This window comes from Salmo salar, chromosome 01, assembly GCF_965601325.2.
Source record: "Salmo salar chromosome 01, fSalSal1, whole genome shotgun sequence".
In the NCBI taxonomy this organism is placed as follows: Eukaryota; Metazoa; Chordata; class Actinopteri; order Salmoniformes; family Salmonidae; genus Salmo; species Salmo salar.
In genome coordinates this window covers 58,508,908-58,534,940 of record NC_138291.1, presented here as the reverse complement: position 1 = coordinate 58,534,940, position 26,033 = coordinate 58,508,908, and the positions used below count along the sequence as shown (strand labels likewise).

General features: G+C 40.7%; 1 protein-coding gene across 2 annotated transcripts in view; it reads left to right on the top strand.

The window, feature by feature from the left end:
• Positions 1 to 26,033, top strand: part of LOC106605890 (serine/threonine-protein phosphatase 2A 56 kDa regulatory subunit delta isoform) — a 56,545-nt gene that overhangs the window by 16,053 nt on the left and 14,459 nt on the right. For both annotated transcript variants that reach the window (XM_082975334.1, XM_014201887.3), the window contains exons 3-4: positions 3,354 to 3,531; positions 25,664 to 25,863. In XM_082975334.1, the coding sequence (XP_082831460.1) occupies positions 3,354 to 3,531; positions 25,664 to 25,863 (378 nt within the window). The remainder of the gene's footprint in view (positions 1 to 3,353; positions 3,532 to 25,663; positions 25,864 to 26,033) is intronic.

The following is a 26,033-nucleotide window of genomic DNA, read 5'->3' as shown; positions in this document are numbered from 1 at the left end:
TGAGATGTCCAAGATGTTGAAGAATATCACAAGTGTCCAGCGTAGGGGTCTTCTTTTCTAGCTGTAGCCAGTCACCAGCTTGTCTAAATTGTCCACCCCTAATTTTGTGTCATTGTAATCCATTATGATATCTGTTTTTTTTTAATGTTTCTGGCTACAGATTCTTCCATCCCTATACAGCGTACTCATGAGTACCACATTTTTGCCTTTCTTTTGCACGTAGGACACTAGGGACGTGTTCGGCCGTGAACACAAACTTAGAGGAATTGATAGGCCTGTTCCGTGTATTCAACAGCTCTGGCTTGTTTTTTTTGTACTGTTCCTTCCATCATTAGCTTCCTCTTGAGGAGCTCCTGTCCCAGCTTGCGCAAAGTAAAAAAGTTATTGCATGTGATGTTGTGGCCACAGACTCCCTGTGTCACGTCCAGGACAACCCGCATCCCTTGGTTCTTCTCAGGGGCTCCTCCATCTGGCTTCCCTGTATAGACTTGCAAATTCCATGCATATGATGAAGCAGCATCACAGGCAGCCCAGATCTTGATTCCATATTTTGTGGGTTTAGACGGTATGTACTGCCTGAAGGGGCAGCGGCCCCTAAATGGCATAAGCTGTTCATCAACAGTAACGTTGGGCCCAAGGTTGTAAAACAGGAGAATGTGGTCCACCCACTGGTCTCACACTGACCTGATTGCAGCTAGCTTGTCTCTCTGCCGCCGTGCTGGTCTGGTGTCTCAGTTATCGAAGCGGATAATCCTGGAAATAAAGTGGAAGTTTTCCAGAGACATTGTTGCACGGAAAGTTCTCTGCCAGTTTCTGCATCCCACAGGGATTCTGTGGATTCCCAGCAAGGACCTGAAAACACCAGCAAGGACAAGAACCCCAAATGAGTTTGGTCCATCTCCTTCCATCTCTCTTCAGAAACATGCCTTGCCTCCAAATTAGTGCAGTCCAGAATGATTTTCTGGATGGTGTCTGGGATGAACAGTTCAAATGAAGACTTTGTCCTGCACATGAGTAACCGCCATCCGCGTCGGCCCTGGTTGCATCCTTATCACATTGGCAGCCATGCGGGGTGGCTCATTCCTTGGGCAAGAAGACCATTTCACTTTCACAATGTTTTGGGCGTCCATATATTTGTCCTCCTGCAGGCTGCTGATGAGCTAGTTGCTGACGGGCTGGTCCTGGGGCTGGCTGCTGACGGGCTGGTCCCGGGGTTGGCTGCTGACGGGCTGGTCCCGGGGTTGGCTGCTGACGGGCTGGTCCCGGGGCTGGCTGCTGACGGGCTGGTCCCGGGGCTGGCTGCTGACGGGCTGGTCCCGGGGCTGGCTGCTGACGGGCTGGTCCCGGGGCTGGCTGCTGACGGGCTGGTCCCGGGGCTGGCTGGTCCTGGGGCTGGCTGCTGACGGGCTGGTCCTGGGGCTGGCTGCTGATGGGCTGGTCTTGGGGATGGCTGAGGGTCAATCTCATTCTCTTCTTCCAACTCACTGTCAGACTCTGAATTGACAGAGACATGATCCTCGGAAAACTCTTTCCACACTAGCTTCTCTCTCTGCAAAAATGATTTCTCAGACCCTCTGAGCAGAGATTATTTTTGCCATACTGATTGATTGTGGTAAAGAGCCACACATGCAAAGCAATTTATTTGTTGTGTCCCTCCCCCAATTTGCACCTGGCTGGGGTAGAGTGTGGGAAAATGTATTGTAATAACATTGTGCAGGTTCCCGCTAGACATTGTGTAGTTTCACACACTACAAAGGGTAAAGAGTGCGAGAAAAGCGTGAGAGGGCAGGGAAACGGACAACACCAAGAACCTATGTTGAAACAGCAGGCCCAGGGAGGAGGAAGTCATAGTGAAGGCACACAGCAAACCTTTTTTGTTAAATTTTTTACTTGTTTTCACCAACACACACACTTTTCCAAACTTTTATTACTCTCGGGTCCAGTGGAACCGAACACCACGTATGTAATATAAATGTGTAGGGGGTGCACAGAGAGCACCTAATGAAATGTGTTCTTTTACATGTTCTTCACAGAAAATGAGCCAATGCTAATGAGTCTCAGGTTGAAAAAATAATTAATTGTATCTTTTTTCTTTTAGTAAATATTGAAAATGGCTCCCACAGACCTGAACACCACACAAGGGTTAAACAATATACCACATTACTTCTAATAGTAATGCATTTATTGTTTTAGAAACGTTACAAGCATGCTCATCTGTTTTCTTGTGTGATTTTGTTTGTGAAACGTTATCGGGAGAAAAAATCTCAGTGGCTGGTCAATTTTTTTAATCTACCTGCCACAGTGGCTGGTGGACCAAAAAGTAAATTTTATGACCTGGGCATTATAGAGGGGAAAATAATAGTGATGTAAAAAACAAATCCCTTCTTCTTTCCTGTGATTCCACACATGTACAGTTGTGGGATCTTAATTTGATCACTCTGTTGTCACGGAGAATTTTCTTGCACCGCAGGAATTACATAAATTCACCGAACCTGCACTAAGACACAGCATTGTACTCTTATGAAGTCTAATTTTGGCCAGCTAATAGCCTAACCACAGATGAAGCATCATTTCAAAGTCTGGATTAAACGTTCTGTCGCTGCAGGATTCTTTTGTTGTGACAATACTGGTCAAATTAAGATTTTACTTCTGTAAATAAAATATAATCCTCGAGGAGGACTGCAGTTATGTCAGGGGAGTTTCTGCAGTGCCCTTGAGGTTTAAGATTAACTTCTATTCATGGAATCATGGACATGAAGGAAGCATAACAAATTTGATTTCATTAAATCGGGACGTCATTGACTATACCACTGTATTCCTTCTAATCTATAATGTCCCAGAGGACAGCTGTAGAGAAACGTTACACCTTTTGGACATGGAATTGTAGTGTTTGAAGCGTTTGACAGAATAGAAGCCCTCCCATGAGTCTTATTTGACACTCTAGTTCATCACTCTCTCATTCTCAACAGCATGACCAGTCACATGTTCGAGTCGTCTCTCTGTGTGCTCGCTTTAGAACCCCAGGATAATGGCATCATTAGACCAAGCCAATGAGTCTCTGTGGAGTCATTTACTGTTCTCTGCATGGTGACTGTAATATGGGCACGCAGCTAGTGAGAAACACTATACCAGATATGTATTTTTTTTTTTATCTACTAGATTGAGCTACTTTGATAGTAAATGTCACTCCCAAGAAATGGCAGTGATGTTTTACTCAAAGTTTCAGGAGGACAATATTATGCATTTAGTTGGCATTAACCTCTATCTTGCATTTCATTTTCAGTGGTTTAAACTTTTCCAAGCCTCAACATACTTCAACGAGCTCATTTTGATTTTGTGTGTCTTGTCCACAGGCGGCGCAGCAGCAGACTGCCAGCAAGCGTCCCAGCAATAGCACCCCTCCACCCACTCAGCTCAACAAGATCAAGTACTCTAGCGGTCCCCAGATCGTCAAGAAGGAGCGTCGCCAGAGTTCGTCACGATTCAACCTCGCCAAGAACCGCGAGCTGCAGAAACTTCCTGCCCTCAAAGGTATCACCAACTAACCCACCAGCTTCTCTGGCTGCATCCTGATTCTCCACCTTTCTCCTCAATTGTGCTGTTCCCTTCACAGATTTAAAAGCGTTGGCTTGGTCTAAACATTGTCTGGAGGAGGTTTCCACCATTTTTTTAAATTCATGATGGGAAGTGTACAATGCAAGCTTGGGGACACAATCACTGTGTCCTATTCATAGACACCCACATATCCTACATCCTCTCCCCTCACTCCATCCAGAACGTATTGTTCCACCTGTGGTGGCTTTGATGATCAGGGAGGTACACATAAGCAATGTTGATAATTTAGCATCTCTATGAATACCTACTGGCAATAGATTTTATCTGCATGTTTTCGTCAGATCCCTACCACTTGCATCAGTCATGGAATATGATGTACATGGATGTAGGCCCTTTCATACCAGTACTTCAAAAGGCAGGACTGTATGTATTCCCTCGAATTAATCACACGGATAGTGCCTTCAGAAAGTATTCACATCCCTTAACTTTGGACACATTTTGTTGTGTTACAGCCTGAATTTAAAATGGATTAAATTGAGTTTTTTTGTCACTGTCCTACACACAATACCCCATAATGTAATTTATATTTTGAGATTTTTTAAAATAAATTAATAAGAAATGTAAAGCTGAAATGTCTTGAGTCAATAAGTATTCAACCCCTTTCTTATGGCAAGCCTAAATAACTTAAGGAGTAAAATTATACCCCACACATACAATAATCTGTAAGTTTTCTCAGTCGAGCAGATACGACCACAAACACCAGGGAGGTTATCCAATGCCTCTCAAAGGGTACATATTGGTAAATAGGTAAAAAAAAAAAGCAGACATTGAATTTCCCTTTGAGTATGGTGAAGTTATTAATTACACTTTGGGTGGTGTGTCAATGCACCAAGTCACTACAAAGATACAGGCGTCCATCCTAACTCAGTTGCTGGAGAGGAAGGAAACTGCTCAGGGATTTCACCTTGAGGCCAATGGTTACTTTAAAATTTTTTACAGAGTTTATTAGCTGTGATAAGAGAAAACTAAGGATGGATCAACAACATTTTAGTTACTCAACGATACTAACCTAATTAACAGAGGGAGAAGAAGGAAGCCTGTACAGAATAATACATTCTAAAACGTGCATCCTGTTTCCAATAAGGAACTAAAGTAAAACTGCAAAATAATGTGGCAAAATGTTTTACTTTATGTCCTGAATAGAAAGCATAATGTTTGTGGCAAATACAACCTCACTGAATACCACTCTACATATTTTCAAGCATGGTGGTGGCTGCATCATGTTATGAGTATGCTTGTCATTGGCAAGGACTAGGGTGTTTTTAGGATAAAACTTTTTTTATTAGAGCTAAGCACTAGAGGAAAACATGGCTCTGTCTGCTTTCCAACAGACGCTGAGAGACAAATTCACCTTTCAGTAGGCCAAATATACACTGGAGTTGCTTACCAAGATAACAATGAATGTTTCTGAGTGGCCTAGTTACAGATTTGACTTAAATCTGGTTGAAAATCTATGGCAAAATCTATGGCTTATTGCAATGATCAACAACCAACTTTCCAGAGTTTGAAGAATCTTAAAAAGAATGTGCAAATAATGTACAATCCAAGTGTGGAGAGCTCTTAGAGACTTACTCAGAAAGACTCGCAGCTGTAATTGCTGCCAAAGGTAATTCTATCATGTATTGACTCGGGTATGAAGACTCATGTAAATAAGAGATTTCTGTATTTTCATTTTCAATAAATTCACAAATATTTCTAAAAACATGTTTTCACTTGTCATTATGGGGTATTGTGTGTAGATGGGTGAGATTAAAAAAAATAAATGTTTTATCCGTTTTGAATTCTGGCTGTAACACAACAAAATGTGGAATAAGTCAAGGTGTATGAATACTTTCTGAAGGCACTATTTTCACCAGAATGTTCATGAAATGCTAGGTTATTGTGTAAGAAGTTGGTTATTATTGGAAAACAATGGGATTTGAGACTCAGAAATGCCTTTTGTACTCGTATAACTCATAAGGTATGGTATTGATTAAATGAAGATGGATGCCTTATTGCCTTTATGTTAAGCGTGGTTACTTATTACAGGCAAAGTCCAAGGTGCTGGCACATAAGCTACTGTAAAACCCAGTTCTCAATGACCACATCCATTTTGCTCTCTTTCGCTCTCCCTCCTGTTGTGGCTCTGGGCTCTCCTCTCATTGAGAGTCTCCCCTTGTCTGGCCAGACAGAGGCACAGCAGAGGTACCACATGACACATTGCCGGCATTAATTGGATAGGACCGGGGCGATGCCAGTATCGCGATACTCGTTAGTACCGTGGCAAGGAAACAAAACACGAAGGAGATTTCGCTTCTTTAGGAAGACAGCCCTAATGTTGGAAACAAACATCATTATGCTCCCATCCATAGTCACATGTATTTATTTCCCAAGATATAGTATAGTACATACTTTTTTTTGTTTTACATACAGCAGGGTTTTAAAGGACCAGAAAGTTGTCTGCTTCGTGTTTTCATTTTTTGCCATCGAAAAATATTGCAATACAGGTATTGGATCAGCAGTGAAAGTGTCTGTCTGCACTGAGTAGGACAGTGAAACCTCGCCATAACACACCATGCAGACTAGGGTTTCATATTTTCCCGATATTTTACAAATGTTCCATCTTGAGAATAAATCACTTTTCTCCTGGGTAAGCCGGTGTTTCTCGCATTATAAAACATATACAGTGGCTTGCGAAAGTATTCACCCCCTTGAAATGTTTTCTATTTTGTTGCCTTAGACCTGTAATTAAAATGGATTTTTGGGGGTTTGTATCATTTGATTTACACAACATGCCTACCACTTTGAAGATGCAAAATATATTTTGGGGTGTAAGAAATAAGACAAAAAAACAGAACCTGAGCGTGCATAACTATTCACCCCCCCCGAAGTCAATACTTTGTAGAGCCACTGCAAGTCTCTTGGGGTATGTCTCTATAAGCTTGGCACATCTAGCCACTGGGATTTTTGCCCATTCTTCAAGGCAAAACTGCTCCAGCTCCTTCAAGTTGGATGGGTTCCGCTGGTGTACAGCAATTTTTAAGTCATACCACAGATTCTCAATTGGATTGAGGTCTGGAATTTGACGAGGCCATTCCAAGACGTTTACATGTTTCCCCTTAAACCACTCAAGTGTTGCTTTAGCAGTATGCTTAGGGTCATTGTCCTGCTGGCAGGTGAACCTCCGTCCCTGTCTCATATCTCTTGAAGACTTAACTTCTTGGGGCTATGTGGGACGCAAGCGTGCCACCCGTGGTGCACCCTATCAACAGCAGGTGCATTTCAAGAGCGGCAAATTTGAAACCAAATAAATGTCAAAATTCAAATTTTTCAAACATACAACTATCTTACACCCTTTGAAAGATAAACATCTCCTTAATCTAACCACGTTGTCCGATTTCAAAAAGGTTTTACGGCGAAAGCATAAAGTTAGATTATGTTAGGAGAGTACATTGACAATAGCTGTGTGTAATGTTTTGTCAATTCAAAGACGGGCGTCACCAAACCATAAAACCAGCTAAAATGATGCACTAACCTTTTACAATCTCCATCAGATGACACTCCTAGGACATTATGTTAGACAATGCATGCATTTTTAGTTCTATCAAGTTCATATTTATATCCAAAAACAGCGTTTTACTATGGCATTGATGTTGAGGAAATCGTTTCCCTCCAATAACCGGCAGTCAAGTCAGCACCACAAATTAAATAATTAAAATTAGAAAACATTGGTAAAATATTATATTGTCATTTAAAGAATTATAGATTTACATCTCTTGAACGCAATCAACTTGCCAGATTTAAAAATAACCTTACTGGGAAATCACACTTTGCAATAATCTGATCACTGCGCCCAGAAAAATATGCTTTGCTATACAGACAAACGGCAATGTTGGAGAGATCTAAAATCGAAAATACTATGTAAATAATCCATTACCTTTGATTCTCTTCATCAGATGTCACTTCCCGGAATCCCAGGTCCATAACGAATGTAGTTTTGTTCAAAAAAGCTCATCATTTATCCTGTTGGGGCTACAGGTTAGCAATGAACCCCGAGCCGGGATTGCTAACAAGGCTGGAAATTCAAAACATCAAAAATCTAATAATTTCAATTTCTCAAACAATCAACTATTTTACACAATTTAAATGATAAACATCTCCTTAATCTAACCACATTGTTCGATTTTCAAAGAGACTTTACGGCAAAAGCATAAAGTTAGATTATGTTAGGACAGTACATAGCCACAAAAGTACAAACATCCATTTTCAATTCAAGGTCAGGCGTCACCAAAAGCAGAAACCAGCTTGAATTATGCACTAACTTTTGTCAATCTCCATCAGATGACACTCCTAGGACATTATGTTATACAATACATGCATTTTTTGTTCCATCAAGTTCATATTTATATCCAAAAACAGCATTTTACAGTAGCGTGAAATTCAGATTCTTTTCTTCTCTGAAATGCTTCCGGTGAACATAACAAAATTACTATTCGAAAACATTGGTAAATTATAATATTGTCATTCAAAGAATAATATATTATCATCTCGTAATTTCTACCGAATGGCCAGATCTCAAAATAACTTTACTGGGAAATCACATTTTTGCAATAAACGGGGTGCTATGCTAAGAACAACAGGCTATGCTATACAGTTAGCATCATCTAAAATCGATAATAACATTGTAAATATCCCCTTACCTTTGATTATCTCCATCAGAAGACTGGCATCCCAGGTCCGGAAGGCATCACAGGTCCGGAACAAATGTGGTTTCTTTTGACAAAGTTCATAATTTATGTCCAAATAACACCAAGTACTTAGCGTTCATTATGCTCCCACAAAACGTGGTGGGGGACTGTAAAATCACGCCGAAAAGCTAAAAAAACCTAGTAAATAATCTATTTATGTTCGTTCAAACATGTCAAATGTTGTTTAGCATTAATCTTTTGGTCCATTTTTAACGTTAAACATCAGTAATATTTTCACACAACCTATCCTATGTCGAGATAAACAATGAAGACAAAACTCACGTTTCTCAGATTTATGCGCAGGCGCAAAAAAATGAAGTGATGACATGTCAACTTCCTTGGATTCTAATTTGCTCTCTGTTTATCATAGACGCTTCAAACAACTTTATAAAGATCGTTGACATCTAGTGGAAGCCGTAGGTGTTGCGAAATGAATCCTTTCTCACTATGGTATCTATAAAACAATGACACTAAATAGTACAGTCACATTTTTTTTAATCTATTTTTCACAGGTTTTTGCCTGCAATATGAGTTTTGTTATACTTACAGACACCATTCAAACTGTTTTAGAAAATTCAGAGTGTTTTCTATCCGAATGTGTTAATAATATGCATATCCTAGCTTCTGAGTTGGTGTAGGAGGCAGTTAAAAATGGGCACATATTTTTTTCAAAATGTCTCAATACTGCCCCCGAGCCCCAACAGGTTATATCCAAAAAGCTCCGTGTTGTTAGCACATGATCTAAGCCAGCCGGACTTCTCGTCATGAACGAGGGGAAAAAATATATTTACGTTCGTTCAAACATGTCAAACGTTGTATAGCATAAATCATTAGTGCCTTTTTTAACCAGAACATGAATAATATTCAAGGTGGACGAATGCATTCTCTTTTATAACGTATTGGAACGAGGGTACCCAACATGAACTCGCGCGCCAGAGTCTAATCGGCCATCACCGTTCCATGGCTCTTGTTCGGTCAGATCTCACAGTAAAAGACTCAAAACACTTTGTAAAGGCTGGTGACATCTAGTGGAAGCAATAGGAAGTGCCAAAACATTAATCAACCCCTGTGTGTTTCAATGGCATAGGCTTAAAGGTAATTCAACACATCAGGTATCCACTTCCTGTCAGAAAATGTCTCAGGGTTTTGCCTGCCAAATGAGTTCTGTTATACTCACAGACACCATTCAAACAGTTTTAGAATCTTTAGGGTGTTTTCTATCCATATATAATAAGTATATGCATATTCTAGTTACTGGGTAGGATTAGTAACCAGATGAAATCGGGTACGTTTTTTTTTTCCAGACGTGAAAATACTGCCCCCTAGCCCCAACAGGTTAAACAGGTTTCCCTCAAGAATTTCCCTGAATTTAGCGCCATCCTTCAATTCTGACCACTTCCCCAGTCCCTGCCAATGAAAAACATACCAACAGCATGATCCTGCCACCACCATTGCTTCTTTGTGGGGATGGTGTTCTCGGGGTGATGAGAGGTATTGAGTTCGCGCCAGACATAGTGTTTTCCTTGATGGCCAAAAAGTTTCATCTAACCAGAGTACCTTCTTCCATATGTTTGGGGAGTCTCCCACATGCCTTTTGGCGAACACCAAACGTGTTTGCTTATTTTTTTCTGGCCACTCTTACATAAAGACCAGCTCTGTGGAGTGTACGGCTTAATGTGGTCCTATGGACAGATACTCCAATCTCCGCTGTGGAGCTTTGCAGCTCCTTCAGGGTTCTCTTTGGTCTCTTTGTTGCCTCTCTGATTAATGCCCTCCTTGCCTGGTCTGTGAGTTTTAGTGGGCGGCCCTCTCTTGGCAGGTTTGTTGTGGTGCCATATTCTTTCCATTTTTTAATAATGGATTTAATGGTGCTCCGTGGGATGTTCAACGTTTCTGATATTCTTTTTATAACCCAACCCTGATCTGTTCTTCTCCACAACTTTGTCCCTGACCTGTTTGGAGAGCTCCTTGGTCTTTATGGTGCTGCTTGCTTGGTGGTGCCCCTTGCTTAGTGCTGTTGCAGACTCTGGGGCCTTTCAGAACAGGTGTATATATCCTGAGATCATGTGACAGATCATGTGACACTTAGATTGCAATCTAGAAAAAAGAAACGCACACCTATAAAGGCGAGGTGCTGGCTAGCGGAGTAGAACACTAGAAAATAAAGGAAAGCCGCACACTCTAAGAGCTCAGATGCAAAAATGTAATAACCAACGTTTCGACAGCGAAGCTGTCTTCATCAGGGTATTGCACACAGGTGGACTTTATTTAACTAATTATGCGTAATTAACATTCTAACTTGATGCTACCTGAGCCTGATGAGCCATATATTAAATACATTTTATGAGCTCTACATTAATGACATTTAATGAGCCCAAAAAAGCCCAAATTATTGTGCCATTATCCAATGCATATACAGTATGATATAGGCTACTGCACATTACGCACGGCAGAAAGACATAAAAGCCCATCGATGTAGCTTGCTATAGCCTATGCTCTCTTGTGTAAATAAATGAAACTAGCTCTAGGAGGCTAACCTTTTTGAGTGTGAACTGTATTGTACAGTACATAGCAGTCTATGTATATTTGTAAACAACAGCTGGTGCACGATATCTAAGGAAGTCTCAAGGTTTTGCTCGCCTGAGGTAGAGTATTTCAGTGTAGTCTACTGCTTATCATATCTACCAAAAGAGTTTTTGTCTATATTCTTCGTAGCTGTCTATCACCACAAACCGATGCTGGCACTAAGACCGCTCTCAATGAGCTGTATACGGCCAGAATCAAACAGGAAAACGCTCATCCAGAGGCGGCGCTCCTAGGAGACGGGGACTTCAATGCAGGGAAATTTAAATTTGTTTAACCTAATTCCTACAAGCATGTTAAATGTGCAACCAGAGGGAAAAAACTCTAGACCACCTTTACTCCACACACAGAGATGTGTACAAAGCTCTCCCTCCATTTGGCAAATCTGACCATAATTATATCCTCCTGATTCTTGCGTTCAAGCTAAAATTGAAGCAGGAAGCACCAGCCACTTGGTCAATAAAAAAGTGGTCAGATGAAGCAGATGCTAAGCTGCAGGACTGTTTTGCTAGCACAGACTGAAATTTGTTCCTGGATTCTTCCGATGGCATTGAGGAGTACACCACATCAGTCACTGGCTTCATCAATAAGTGCATTGATGATGACGTCCCCACAGTGACTGTATGTACAAACCCCAACCAAAAGCCATGGATTACAGGCAACATCCACACTGAGCTAAAAGGGTAGAGCTGCCGCTTTCAAGGAGCGGGACTAACTCGGAAGCTTATAAGAAATCCAGCTATACCCTCTGACGAACCACACTAGTCCGATGTGGCAAGGCTTGCAAACTATTACAGAATACAAAACGGAAGCACAACCGCGAGCTGCCCAGTGACACGAACCTACCAGACGAGTTAAATTACTTCTATGCTCACTTACATTTTACATTTTTACATTTTAGTCATTTAGCAGACGCTCTTATCCAGAGCGACTTATAGTAGTTAATGCATACATATTTCATACATTTTTCTCCCCGTAATTCGAGGCAAGTAACACTGAAACATGCACGAGAGCATCAGCTGTTCCGGACGACTGTTTGATCATGCTCTCCGTAGCCAATGTGAGCAAGACCTTTTTTTTTCTTATTTAAAAAAAAATATATATGGGTCTCCCAGTCGCGGCCGGCTGTGACAGAGCCTGGAACGAAACCAGAATCTCTAGTGGCACAGCTAGCACTGCAATGCAGTGCCTTACACCACTGCGCCAATCGGGAGCCCCTTGTGAGTAAGACCTTTACACAGGTTAACATTCACAAGGCCGCAGGGCCAGACGGATTACCAGGATGTGTACTCCGAGCATGCGCTGACCAACTGGCAAGTGTCTTCACTGACATTTTCAACCTCTCCCTGTCAGAGTCTGTAATACCAACATGTTTCAAGCAGACCACCATAGTCCCTGTGCTCAAGAACACTACTGTATAACCTGTCTAAATGACTACCGACCCGTGCTTTGAAAGGCTGGTCATGGCTCACATCAACACCATTATCCCAGAAACCCTAGACCCACTCCAATTTCCATACCGCCCCAACAGATCCACAGATGATGCAATCTCTATTGCACTCCACACTGCCCTTTCACACCTGGACAAAAGGAACACCTATGTGAGAATGCTATTCATTGACTAGTGCTCAGCATTCAACACCATAGTGCCCTCAAAGCTAATCAATAAGCGAAGGACCCTGGGACTAAACACCTCCCTCTGCAACTGGAGCCTGGATTTCCTGATGGGCCGCCACCAGGGGTAAGGGTAGGTAACAACACATGCGCTACGCTGATCCTCAACACGGAGGCCCCTCCAGTGTGTGCTCAGTCCTCTCCTGTACTCCCTGTTTACTCATGACTGCATGGCCAGGCACGACTCCAACACCATCATTAAGTTAGCCGTTGACAACAGTGGTAGGCCTGGTCACCGACAACGAGACAGCCTATAGGGAGGAGGTCAGAGACCTTGCTGTGTAGTGCCAGGACAACAACCTCTCCCTCAATGTGATCAAGACAAAGGAGATGATTGTGGACTACAGGAAAAGGAGGACTGAGCACGCCCCCATTCTCATCGATGGAGCTGTAGTGGAACAGGTTGAGAGCTTCAAGTTCCTTGGTGTCCACATCACCAACAAACTAACATGGTCCAAGCACACCAAGACAGCTGTGAAGAGGACACGAAAAAACCTATTCCCCCGCAGGAAACTGAAAAGATTTGGCATGGGTCCTCAGATCCTCAAAAGGTTCAACAGATGCACCATCGAGAGCATCCTGACTGGTTGCATCACTGCCTGGTATGGCAACTGCTCAGCCAATCCAACCGCAAGGCACTACAGAGGGTAGTGCGTACGGCCCAGTACATCACTGGGGCCAAGCTTCCTGCCATCCAGGACCTCTATACCAGGCGGTGTCAGAGGAAGGCCCTAAAAATTGTCAAAGACTCCAGCCACCCAAGTCATAGACTGTTCTCTCTGCTACCACACGGCAAGCGGTACCGGCGCATCAAGTCTAGGTCCAAGAGGCTTCTAAACAGCTTCTACCCCCAAGCCATAAGACTCCTGAACATCTAATCAAATGGCTACCCAGACTATTTGAATTGCCCAATTTTACGCTGCTGCTACTCTCTATTTTTTGCACGGTCATTTTAATAACTACCTACATATGTACATATTAGCTCAATTACCTTGACTAATCGGTGCACCTGCACATTGACTCTGTACTAGTACCCCATGTATATATCCTCTCTATTGTTTTTTTACTGCTGCTCTTTAACCTGTTAGGGCTAGGGGGCAGTATTTACACGGCCGGATAAAAAACGTACCCGATTTAATCTGGTTAATAATCCTACCCAGTAACTAGAATATGCATATACTTATTATATATGGATAGAAAACACCCTAAAGTTTCTAAAAGTGTTTGAATGGTGTCTGTGAGTATAACAGAACTCATATGGCAGGCAAAAACCTGAGAGATTCCTTTACAGGGAGTGGCCTGTCTGACCATTTATTGGCTTTCTTTGACGTCTCTTCCCAAAACAAAGGATCTCTGCGGTAACGTGACACTTCCCACGGCTCCAATGGGCTCTCAGAGCCCGGGAAAAACCTGAATGACGTAATTCAAAGCCCTGGCTGAAACACACGAGCGCTTTTGCTAAGTGGTCTATCAGAGGACAAAGGGCTTAGGCTCGTGCACTGGCCTCCCCCGTCTTTCTGTTTTTCCCTCTATTTACCGAAACGTAGATTCCCGGTCGGAATATTATCGCTTTTTTACGAGATAAATTGCATAAAAATTGATTTTAAACAGCGGTTGACATGCTTCGAAGTACGGTAATGAAATATTTAGAATTTTTTTGTCACGAAATGCGCCATGCGTGTGACCCTTATTTACCATTTCGGATAGTGTCTAGAACGCACGAACAAAACGCCGCTGTTTGGATATAACGATGGATTATTTGGGACCAAACCTACATTTGTTATTGAAGTAGAAGTCCTGGGAGTGCATTCTGACGAAGAACAGGAAAGGTAATAACATTTTTCTTATAGTAAATCTGATTTTGGTGAAGGCTAAACTTGCCGGGTGTCTAAATAGCTAGCCCGTGATGGCTGGGCTATGTACTTACAATATTGCAAAATGTGCTTTCACCAAAAAGCTATTTTAAAATCGGACATATCGAGTGCATAGAGGAGTTCTGTATCTATAATTCTTAAAATAATTGTTATGCTTTTTGTGAATGTTTATCGTGAGTAATTTAGTAAATTGTTAGTAAATTCCCTGGATGTTTGTGGGGGGTATGCTAGTTCTGAACGTCACATGCTAATGTAAAAAGCTGTTTTTTGATATAAATATGAACTTGATTGAACAAAACATGCATGTATTGTATAACATAATGTCCTAGGTGTGTCATCTGATGAAGATCATCAAAGGTTAGTGCTGCATTTAGCTGTCTTCTGGGTTTTTGTGACATTATATGCTAGCTTGAAAAATGGGTGTCTGATTATTTCTGGCTGGGTACTCTGCTGACATAATCTAATGTTTTGCTTTCGTTGTAAAGACTTTTTGAAATCGGACAGTGTGTTTAGATTAACGAGAGTCTTGTCTTTAAAATGCTGTAAAATAGTCATATGTTTGAGAAATTGAAGTAATAGCATTTCTAAGGTATTTGAAAATCGCGCCACAGGATTCAACTGGCTGTTACGTAGGTGGGACGATTTGGTGCCACCTAGCCCAGAGAGGTTAATATCCTCTTGTTATTTTACTGCTGCTCTTTAATATCCTCTATTGTTATTTTACTGCTGCTCTTTAATATCCTCTATTGTTATTTTACTGCTGCTCTTTAATATCCTCTATTGTTATTTTACTGCTGCTCTTTAATATCCTCTATTGTTATTTTACTGCTGCTCTTTAATATCCTCTATTGTTATTTTACTGCTGTTCTTTAATATCCTCTATTTTTTATTTTACCGCTTGCCCTTATAATTTCCTCTTTTGTTATTTTACTGCTGCTCTTTAATATCCTCTATTGTTATTTTACTGCTGCTCTTTAATATCCTCTTGTTATTTTACTGCTGCTCTTTAATATCCTCTTGTTATTTTACTGCTGCTCTTTAATATCCTCTTGTTATTTTACTGCTGCTCTTTAATATCCTCTTGTTATTTTACTGCTGCTCTTTAATATCCTCTATTGTTATTTTACTGCTGCTCTTTAATATCCTCTATTGTTATTTTACTGCTGCTCTTTATTTTTTTATTTTTTTTCTAACTATGATAAAGCAGAAGAGAACATGCAATTCTGGTGCAGCACATGCATCTTACTAAGTTACAAGTATAGGCGAGCGAATTAGATTAACGTTTTTAAATATAATAGCGCATATTTGTATAATTTAGTAGGCTGACGCATATATATACCTTTCATAATAGTTCCCCTAATGTTATTAGCCTACCGCCTCTTTCTTTATTATTGCTTCTTTCCTTCTTCGCTTTACACAGTTAAATGAAATATTTTTTGTTGTCCTTATCTTCATCATTCTAATGACATCCTTGAATAATATAGGACTAGAATCAGAGGCAGAAAGCTTTCACTTCTCTTCATGAAGATTGAATGGTTATTGGTCTGAATGAATAACTGCTATAGCCTACCGCCATCGTGTGTTCGCTCTTCTTTCAAACTACCTGAGTTTTAAAAAATGATGTCCAGCAAGATATTTCCTGCATGGGACTCCAAGAGCTTAGGAGCGTTTTTTTAAGGAGAGGCCAGCGGAGCACAGGTGCTTGCATATTGCGCAAGAGACGGAGGCTATAAGTTAGATGCTTATTATGAATAACCCATCATTAATTAGCTAATACTGCATTGAATCTATTACCTGAAAGGTAGACAAGGACATACAGTACCAGTAAAACGTTTGGACACACCTACTCATTCAGATGACCTGGCCTCAACCCAATTGAGATGGTTTGGGATGAGTTGGATCGCAGAGTGATGGAAAAGCAGCCAACAAGTACTCTGCATATGCAACTCTGCAACTCCTTCAAGACTTTTGTAAAAGCATTCCAGGTGAAGCTGGTTGAGAGAATGCCAAGAGTGTGCAAAGCTGTCAAGGCAAAGGGTGGTTACTTAGAAGAATCTAAAACATATCAAATATATTTTCAGATGTTTAACACTTTTTTTTGGTTACTACATGATTCCATGTGTGTTATTTTATAGTGTATCTTCACTATTATTCTACAATGTTCAAAATAGTAAAAATAAAGAGAAACCCTTGAATGAGTGGGTATGTCCGAACTTTTGACTGGTACTGTATATATTAGGGCTATATATCAATCTAGAACAGGATTATCTGTTTTGGATGCGATTTGAATGGAGTTGATGGGGAGCGAGAGAAACTGCGAGAGAGCGCTCTGCAGCTGCAATGAAAAAAATGTGACCCCCAAAAGCCAGATGGGGATGGGTAAATTAGAACAGCATTCGGTCTTTGTTACTGTAGCATAGGCTATGTTGCAGCAAATGTAGGTCTGTCTGTCACAAAATAAGTTACCATGATGTGATGATAGGTCTACATGCATTGTGAACTGTGCTCCATACTGAGATGGGCTGTCTGTCTTGACGCTGAGCTTTGAATCGTCATGCAAAGGCCGTAGAGAAGGCAGATGTGGACATCGCATATAATTTAACAGTTCCATTTCACGCCATGCTGTTAATATAAATAATTTATTATAATTTACTGTTTTTTCGCAGTTATTTATCCCGGGAAAAGGGAGTGGTTTTGGGTAGTAAATCTCAGTAACCGGGTTTCCCGCCATTCAACCCTAATGCAGGCAGACTAGGCAGAGCCGCTTCTCACTCTCACATTCACTCTACAACTTTGTCTTTTTGACAAATACCTGAAGATTTGCATATTTTGTTGAATTATGAGTTTAGTTCAAGGTAAATGCCACCGCAATTGAATTTGATATGAAAATGATTTGTTAACCAGCAAATAGAAAAAGTGCATAGCCTATAGTAAAAGCCCACGGTGTCTCTTTTTAGAAAACAAAAACAAATACTAAAATGTGTAAGTGTGGTTTGTAGTAGATCAGGGATGGGAAACTTTGGGGTTGGGGCCACAAAAAATCTGTACTCATCATTTCCTCTAATTTGACCTTGGTTACTACAAGATTAGATTGGTAAATTAGCTGGCTGCTAGACTAATTTACCAATCTAAAAAATGTTAGCAGACAGGCTAATGGAGTGTCGATCAGTGACTGCAAAACCACATTTTGAAATTGCACCTTGTGTATTCTACTATTCTACCTCGCAACAGTTCAACTGAGAAAAAAAAATAAGTCAAACATTTTTTAAATAAATGTATTATTTTTATTATTATTATGTTTTAACCCTGTAGTAGATGCTTGTTTCTCAGTCTAAGATTTGTTGTTTGGATGTGGCGGCAGACATTTCCCTGTTCCATACACAATGTGCAGTCAACATCGGTCACACGCTTCTGCCTCGGGCTTGTGATGGATTCACTTATAGCTGTAGTCAAAGAAATGGTGATAATGCATGTACAGTAGAGACTTTATTGCTGTAGCGTTATGTGTCGCTTTAGCCCTTCATAAGCACTATTGATTTTCTTTATTGATCACAAAGATCTGCGTTACACTGCAGTGTTATGACAGTAATCTCACAGAGAAAGGTCAGTGTTTGTTTGCTGTTCCTCGTCAGGGCGATTCAGCCATGGGTTTTGCATTAGGACTATTTTTCCCAACAGACAGTGATATTGTCCAGAGGCTCTGTGCTGCTGTGTGTGTCTGTCTAGTGCCTGAGGCTGTGTTACACATGTCCCTACAGACACTCCCTCTCCCTCTCTATTCCCATTGGCTCGTGATCAGCACGTTCTGTTGAACGTCTTGGGTATGTGACCCGTCGACCTCGGCAGCAGCTCGGTTTTTCTGGGAATGTTAAAATGTGGATATTCTGGGAAGTGGGATTAACCCTATTGGATGAACTGTGTGCTGCCAAGTGTTGAAGTGCTATAGGATAACACGCATTATAATTGTATGTTTAATTATATGTTTAAGGGAAGAGTAGATCGCAGCTTCCCATGGCATGCATATTAAAGTCTACAGTTGTATTTCAAAGATCACAGAGGATTTGAAGCTTGGATGCAAATGCATGCAGAGAATAAATTATAGGTCCTATTGGTTGTTTTAGCAAGGCACTTGGAGTGCATTATGCGTTTCAGAGAATTCTGTGAAAGAATAGGGAGTGAACTAGGATTACTTATGATACAGTAACTGATCCATACTGCTGATCTCTCCGAGCACCTGAGATCTCAGCCCATATAGGCCAGAGGTCACATTGGTGTGTTACGCTACATTCCTCCCCAGAGCCCGTGCGCGCGTGTGTATTTTGTGTTAGAGCTGGGCGATACGGGAAAAATCTATATTGTGATAAATTCACAATTTTCTTGCTATATGGACAATAAATACAACGCAAAAATAGAATGCAATTTCATCTAACATATCCAGGGAATGCATGATTTGATATTTTGATGTGCAACCTGTAAAAATAGGATCCAGAATGATCATATTTATTTTTGGCTCCTCTGAGAATTTGCCGACATCTTTGTGTATATTGGGCTATAGGCTATATTTTTCACCACCTGAGGAAATGGGAACTCAAAACATTTAGCTAGATTGCTAAAGCTGGAACAACGTTTATTTACTGTTTAATTGATTGATTTATTTACTAGAAAAGTGAGGTGATCAAAAAAATTGACAAATAAATCCCCCCCTAAAACAAAATGGACTCCAAATTGATACCAAGTGAGAGGGTTTTTCATAAATAGTGAAGAAGGAATAAATAATTTATTTACCACATTGTAATACGCACCTGTGCAAGCTCTGGGCCTAATGTTTGCTTCAAGAGTTATATTAATCCAAGTGAAAACCTACGCTAGGAAGAATGTGGATAATGTTAATTATTATAATCATAGGCACTATCTTGTCAGTTTTTTTTTTTCTGAACTTTTTACTGATAACCAAACAAATAGCAGCATTATTAACAAATGTACTAAATGTATAATCAGTTAATTACTTAAATGTATTGCCTAACTAAGCTTTAACAAAATATTAGCTAATATGAAAAGGCCTATCATAGACCACACTTGATAGGCTACTGTATATAATCATTCAAGTTAGGTCTGTCAAGTGAATGCAGCACTGGAAAAAGTGCAATCCAATCCCTATCATCTACAGGGTAAAACTTAATTTATGTGTGTGTGTATATAGGGCAATAAAGTAGAATATTTGTTTTTCTAATTCAATAATTATTGACAAGAAATAATTGTAATCAAATTAAATTTGTATGTATAATGTGTTCATTACCTGACGGTATCCAATAGCCTATAGCAGGGTTTCCATGTTTGGCCCCCCAAGCGTTCCTGATCCCTCAAAAGTCTACTTATTTAAACATTTTAAAACGGTAAAAAACACCAGGAAATCAGCTCCAAGTGATTTTAATTCCAGAAATCTGTTGAAGTATTCCTACGCATAATAGAGAGACGTGTGATTGTATACAAATGTAAGCAAGGATTTAAATTATTATGTTTTAGTCAAACGTTATATCTGTTTGGGCTTTTTGTTGTCAATTTGCAGTCTACAAATTATTTATAATTATTTTCTGGCCCCCCGACCATCCTCAAGACAAAATCATCCCGTGGCTGAATCTAGTTGATCATCCCTGGCCTATAGGCTATAGCAAAATATTCATACAAATATGAATAGGCCTATCATAGACGAGGCCTTTAATTTGAAGAAAGAGGGACAATCATTCAAGTTAAGCCTGTCAAATGATTGTAGCTTTGAAAAAAGTACATTTCAATCCGGCCATAGATTATATTTTATCGTATAATCTACAGAATATGATGCTGCCACCATGCTTCACAGTAGGGATGGAGCCCGGTTTCCTCCAGACGTGATGCTTTGCATTCAGGCCAAAGAGTACACTCTTGGTTTCATCAGACCAGAGAATCTTGTTTCTCATGGACTGAGAGTCCGTTAGGTTCCTTTTGGCAAATTCCATGCAGGCTGCGTGTACCTTTTTACTGAAGATTTGCTTCCGTCTGACCACTCTACCATAAAGACCTGATTGGTGGAGCGCTGCAGAGATGGTCGTCCTTCTGGAAGGTTCTCCCATTGCCACAGAGGAACTCTGTACCTCTGTCAGAGTGACCATCAGTTTCTCCCTGACCAAGGCCGTCCTCCACTGATTGCTCAGTTTGGGGACCTTCAATGCTGCCGAAATGTTTTGGTACCCTTCCCCAGATCTGTGCCTCGGCACACTGTTGTCTCTGAGCTCTACGGACAATTCCTTCGACCTCATGGCTTGGTTTTTGCTCTGACATGCACTGTCAACTGTGGGAACTTATATAGACAGGTGTATGTCTTTCCAAATCATGTCCAATCAATTGAATTTACCACAGGTGGACTCCTATCAAGTTGCAGAAACATCTCAAGGATGACCAATGGAAACAGGATGCACCTGAGCTCAATTTTGAGTCTCGTAGCAAAGTGTCTGAATACTTATGTAAATAAGGTATTTCTGTTTTTGTTTTTTTATACAGTTGCGAACATTTCTAAAAAGCTGTTTTCCCTTTGTCATTATGGGGATTTGTGTGTAGATTGAGGTAAAAAAAAATAAAAATCATCAATTTTAGAATAAGGCTATAATGTAACAAAATGAGGAAAAAGTAAATGTGTCTGAATTAATTTGCTAAATTGTAATTACTTTGCTACTATGGCCTTACCTCCTTACTCCATTTGCACACACTGTATATAGATTTTTTTATTGTGTTATTGACTGTACTTTTGTTTATCCCACGTGTAACTCTGTTGTTTTTTGTCGCACTGCTTTGCTTTATCTTGGCCAGGTCGCAGTTGTAAATGACAACTTGTTCTCAACTGGCCAGCTGGTTAAATAAAGGTGAAATATATATTTTTTTAATTAAAACTTTCCGAATGCACGGTATCTCCCCGGAGAAAGTATCAAGAGCTAGCGAAACGGCGCCCCTCTGTCTCTCTACTTTTTGGCCATCTATCTGATGCTGCCTAGTCTAAACGAGTTTGACATTTGTTGCAGCCTGTAGCATTTAAGGTAAGTGAAGCCAGCGAACATCTGGCCTCCTTTGTCAAAACATGTATAGGCAATTATTTTTATCTGCTTTGAGCTAAACTGAGCGAGCTCAGCTGTGAAGGGTCCTGGCGCACCAAAAGAAAGTGTCAAAGGAAGTCAGCTTGGATTTGGCGTCACTCCTTTCAAATCCCATTGACAGCATTAGTCATTTGACAGAAAAACTTGAGTTGTTGCATCTTGTTGTGTTGTCCTCCAGTGGCTAGTTAACCAGGTAGCTAAAATTGTCCCTTAGGGATTTGGACTTGTGGTTTTACTTAATTTTCCGTACTGGCCAATGATTATAACGGCAATTCTGATCCAACCATTTCATTCATATGTAGTTGTGCCCCTGGCCTTAGAGGATGGAAGTTCCATATGTAGGTTGATGTAGAAGGCTAATGTTAACTAGCTAACGTTGCCCATGAACAGAAGTTAGTCTAGCGAGCAAGCATTTTAGCCAGGTAGACATCAGACATCAAATATTTTTAAGTGTGTATGGTATGACCGTGATAGACCGTGTCATCAACATTAACGAGAGGAGGATGGCGTTGACGTTTCTCTACAAGTAGGGTGAATCAACATGTTTTTCTACTTAAAATCAAAGCACATTTTATTTGTCACGTGTGCTGAATACAACAGGTGTAGACCTTACCGTGAAATGCTTACTTACAAGCCCTTAAACAACAATGCAGTTCAAGAAATAGTTAAGAAAATATTTTCTAAATAAATTAAAGTAAAAAAATGTAATCGAAAGAAACACTAACAATTACGAGGCTATATTCAAGGTAATTTCTACATGTAGGTAGGGGTAATGCATAGATAATTAACAGCGAGTAGCAAGACTGATTCCACCCCCCTTTTATTTTTACAATGTAATTTGTCTGGGTGGCCATTTGATACATTTTTGTAATTAATTTGTTAAGCAGTCTTATGGCTTGGGGGAAGAAGCTGTTAAGGAGCCTTTTGGACCTAGACTTGGAGCACCGGTACCTCTTGGCGTGCGGTAGCAGAGAGAACAGTCTATGACTTGGGTGACTGGAGTCTTTGACAATTTTTTGGGCCTTCCTCTGACACGGCCTAGTATATAGGTCCATGATGGCAGGAAGCTTGGCCCCAGTGATGTAATGGGCGTACGCACTACCCTCTGTAGCGCCTTATGGGCGGATTGTTGTGGAAATTCTAACCAAAAGGAAGAGAGACTGTATATTCTTCAAACAACAACTTTATAAGATTTGCAAAAATGGAGCGGTTAACAATCACTCAATGGTACAGAGTTAAGAGCCCAACGAACAGAGTTGGCTCTCGGCTTTTATAAAAAAAAGTACAACCTCTTTCTATACGTGGCAGTTAGCAGATAGTAAAACACTGGATGTGTCACATGGTACGGTTGCACCCAAACGGTTCTTAGCTGTATGCCCAGTCTTATGATTAAGTCACACAAAGACAAGTTTGTATCTGGTTAGAAACAAACATAAGCATATAACGAGACAGTTCTCTAAGTAAAAAACAGCGTAGCTTGTCTAATTTGTAATTTTCCACCACATTTCCTCCCCGTTTCAACCTAAAGGAAAATGACTTCCAAGCATTTTCATCAAACAAGCATTAACATGAGGGAAAAGGTTAGATGTTCTTACACTTATTACATTACAATCGTAAATTACCCGTTGTCATTGAGTTTCAAACCTTCACACAGTGCAATTCATTATCATAATGGTCACTATGATGGCAGTGGCACCATTTTTCAGAACCTGTATCGTGGGCATGGCCTATGGACATGCTGCACCATTTGAGTCAATGTTTTCACCTCAGCGTTCTGTATTATCATCGTCCTCATCAGACATGTAAATAGGGTTCTGGCGCGGTTCTGGGGCGTCTCCTTCAGGGGTCAGTAATGGCATGGCGAGAACAGGACTTAGGATCCCTAGTAAATTATTTAAAATTCATTTTTCATTTTTTTACCAACAAACCGCTACTGCCTTCGACATAAAGCTTTTTTTGATGAAAATGAAAACGTGTCTTTCACGAGGTAGCTGTAATAACATGTTGAACTAAATCTAGGTTGTGCCTTTAGATTTTGAGAAAATGAACAATTGACTTCCCGACCCCCGTTACCACGGTAACCTCCCACCCTTAAAGGGCTGAACATTTTGTCTCTGATATTTTGATTAAAAGACTCCAGTCACAAATGAAATGAAATTGAGCAATATGCTACATTACTTCTTACTAATACATTTCTTGTTTTAGAAACATTACAAAGCATAGTCATCTTTTTTTTAATGTAATTATTGCAAAGAAATATTTTGTCTGCCAAAATATCTGGCTAATAGATTTTTGAGTCTACCTGCCACAGTGGCTGGTGGACCAACATGTTAATTTTAGGCCCTGCAGGCGACACATGGGGTCACAACCCCTAGTTTGGGAAACGCTGGCCTAAATGGTTAGGGCTGAATTGAAATGTTTCTTACAGAAGAAATACTGTATGAAACACGTAAGCATGGTAGCAATTAAAAGTGAGATTATGGGAAAATTATTAGACCAAAGTTGAAGACACAACAGTTCACAAGGCTGAATCCAAACATTACACTGTTGATTTTATGTGCATTTTTTATTTACTGTACTCTCATTTGTTGATCACGAATTCTGAAAATACCCTGGATACATTCAGTAACATGGTAAGACTATTCCTGGAAAATGTGGTGTAGGTGCAACACAAGAAATGACAAGGTTTGTGTGAGAGGACTAAACTGGTGTACAGTTCATAGGTCATTTCAGTGCACTTTTATGACTCAAAGAAGAGTCTTTAACTGTAAAATGCTTCTTTGAGCTCTCCTAGTTGTGCTTTTTAGGAACTAGAGCAAGCCCATGTGTTCTTGGGTAAGGTGGGCATCATTTGAAAGCTTGCTATATTGCCAACGTGACTTTGCTAAGTTATAAAATACGATCTTACGGTGTTGGGCTTTCACAAGGCAATTCAGAGAAACTGATCATAATTTTGGTGTGCGTAGGAGTCATGAGTGCATTCAGGTGTGTGTTCCGTGGCAAACTTTTTTCACTTTAGCTAAACGGGCTCATTCTGTTCAAAACAACCCAGGGTATTATACCATGTCATCTTGTAACTGTACATCAAATATAATGATCATAAATGTTGACACAGTATATGACATGAGTTTCATGATATGGAAATGTGAAGGGCGACTTCTTGTCGCGTGCGGTTTTCAAGTTCAGAACGGCTGTCAGTCAAAACCCTTGAAGCGCAGAGCCTGACCTCGAACTTCATTTATAGCATGTTACTGTACAGCTTCGCATTCCAATTTAGGTGCTTATCAGTGCCCAAATCTGCATTTTTTTTTTTAAAGTGTGAAGGGCTACCATTATGCAACAACACACTAGTCACACACTCTAGATCACGTGTCTAACTTATTCTACGGAGGGTTTCTGCGGGTTTTCGCTCCTCCCTTGTACTCGATTGATGAATTAAGGTCACTAATTAGTAAGGAACTCCCCTCACCTGGTTGTCTAGGTCTTAATTGAAAGGAAAAAACAAAAAGCCAGCAGATGCTAAGCCCTCCATGGAATGAATTTGACATCCCATCTCTAGATAGACTGAATTCCTACATGGTACAGTGTGGGGCCCTCTGCGTTAGAGACGTGGCATTTTTCTCAGGTCCATGAAGGGGCTGACAACTACAGGAGACCTTGATGTTCATTGTCCAGGGGGAGGGGGGGGGGGGGGTGTATGACTCTGACACTTTATCCTCAATGTTAGCCATGGACAAAATGATGGGATCACAAAATGACAGCCCAAGTGTATAATGTTTTCTGAAGTTAAGAATCACTAGCTAGCCCAGGGCTCCCCAACCCCATTCCTGGAGCGCTACCCTCCTGTCGGTTTTCGATCCAACCCCAGTTGTAACTAACCTGAATTAGCTTATCAACCAGCTAACTATTAGAATCAGGCGTGCTAAATTAGGGTTGGAGCGAAAACCTACACGACGGTAGCTCTCGAGGAACAGGGTTGGAGAGCCCTGATCTAGCCTAACCCCCAGACATGCAGCATACCATTGATCTCACCCCCTGCTCTCTCTCTCTCTCTCTCTCTCATCCTCAGATGCACCTCTTATCGACCGGGAAGAGCTGTTTGTGCAGAAGCTGCGCCAGTGCTGCGTACTCTTTGACTTTGTCACGGACCCCCTAAGCGACCTGAAGTACAAGGAGGTGAAGCGTGCTGGTCTGAATGAGATGGTGGAGTACATCACGCACAACCGCGACGTGGTCACCGAGTCCATCTATCCCGAGGGTGTCATCATGGTAAGAAGAGAACACACACACACACACAAACTCTAGTGAACATGCAAGCAGTCACACCACAGTCACAAGAGCATTCGGAATGTATTCAAACCCCTTGACTTTTTCCACATTTTGTTACGTTACAGCCTTATTCTAAAATTGATTAAATATATATTTTTTGGACTACACAC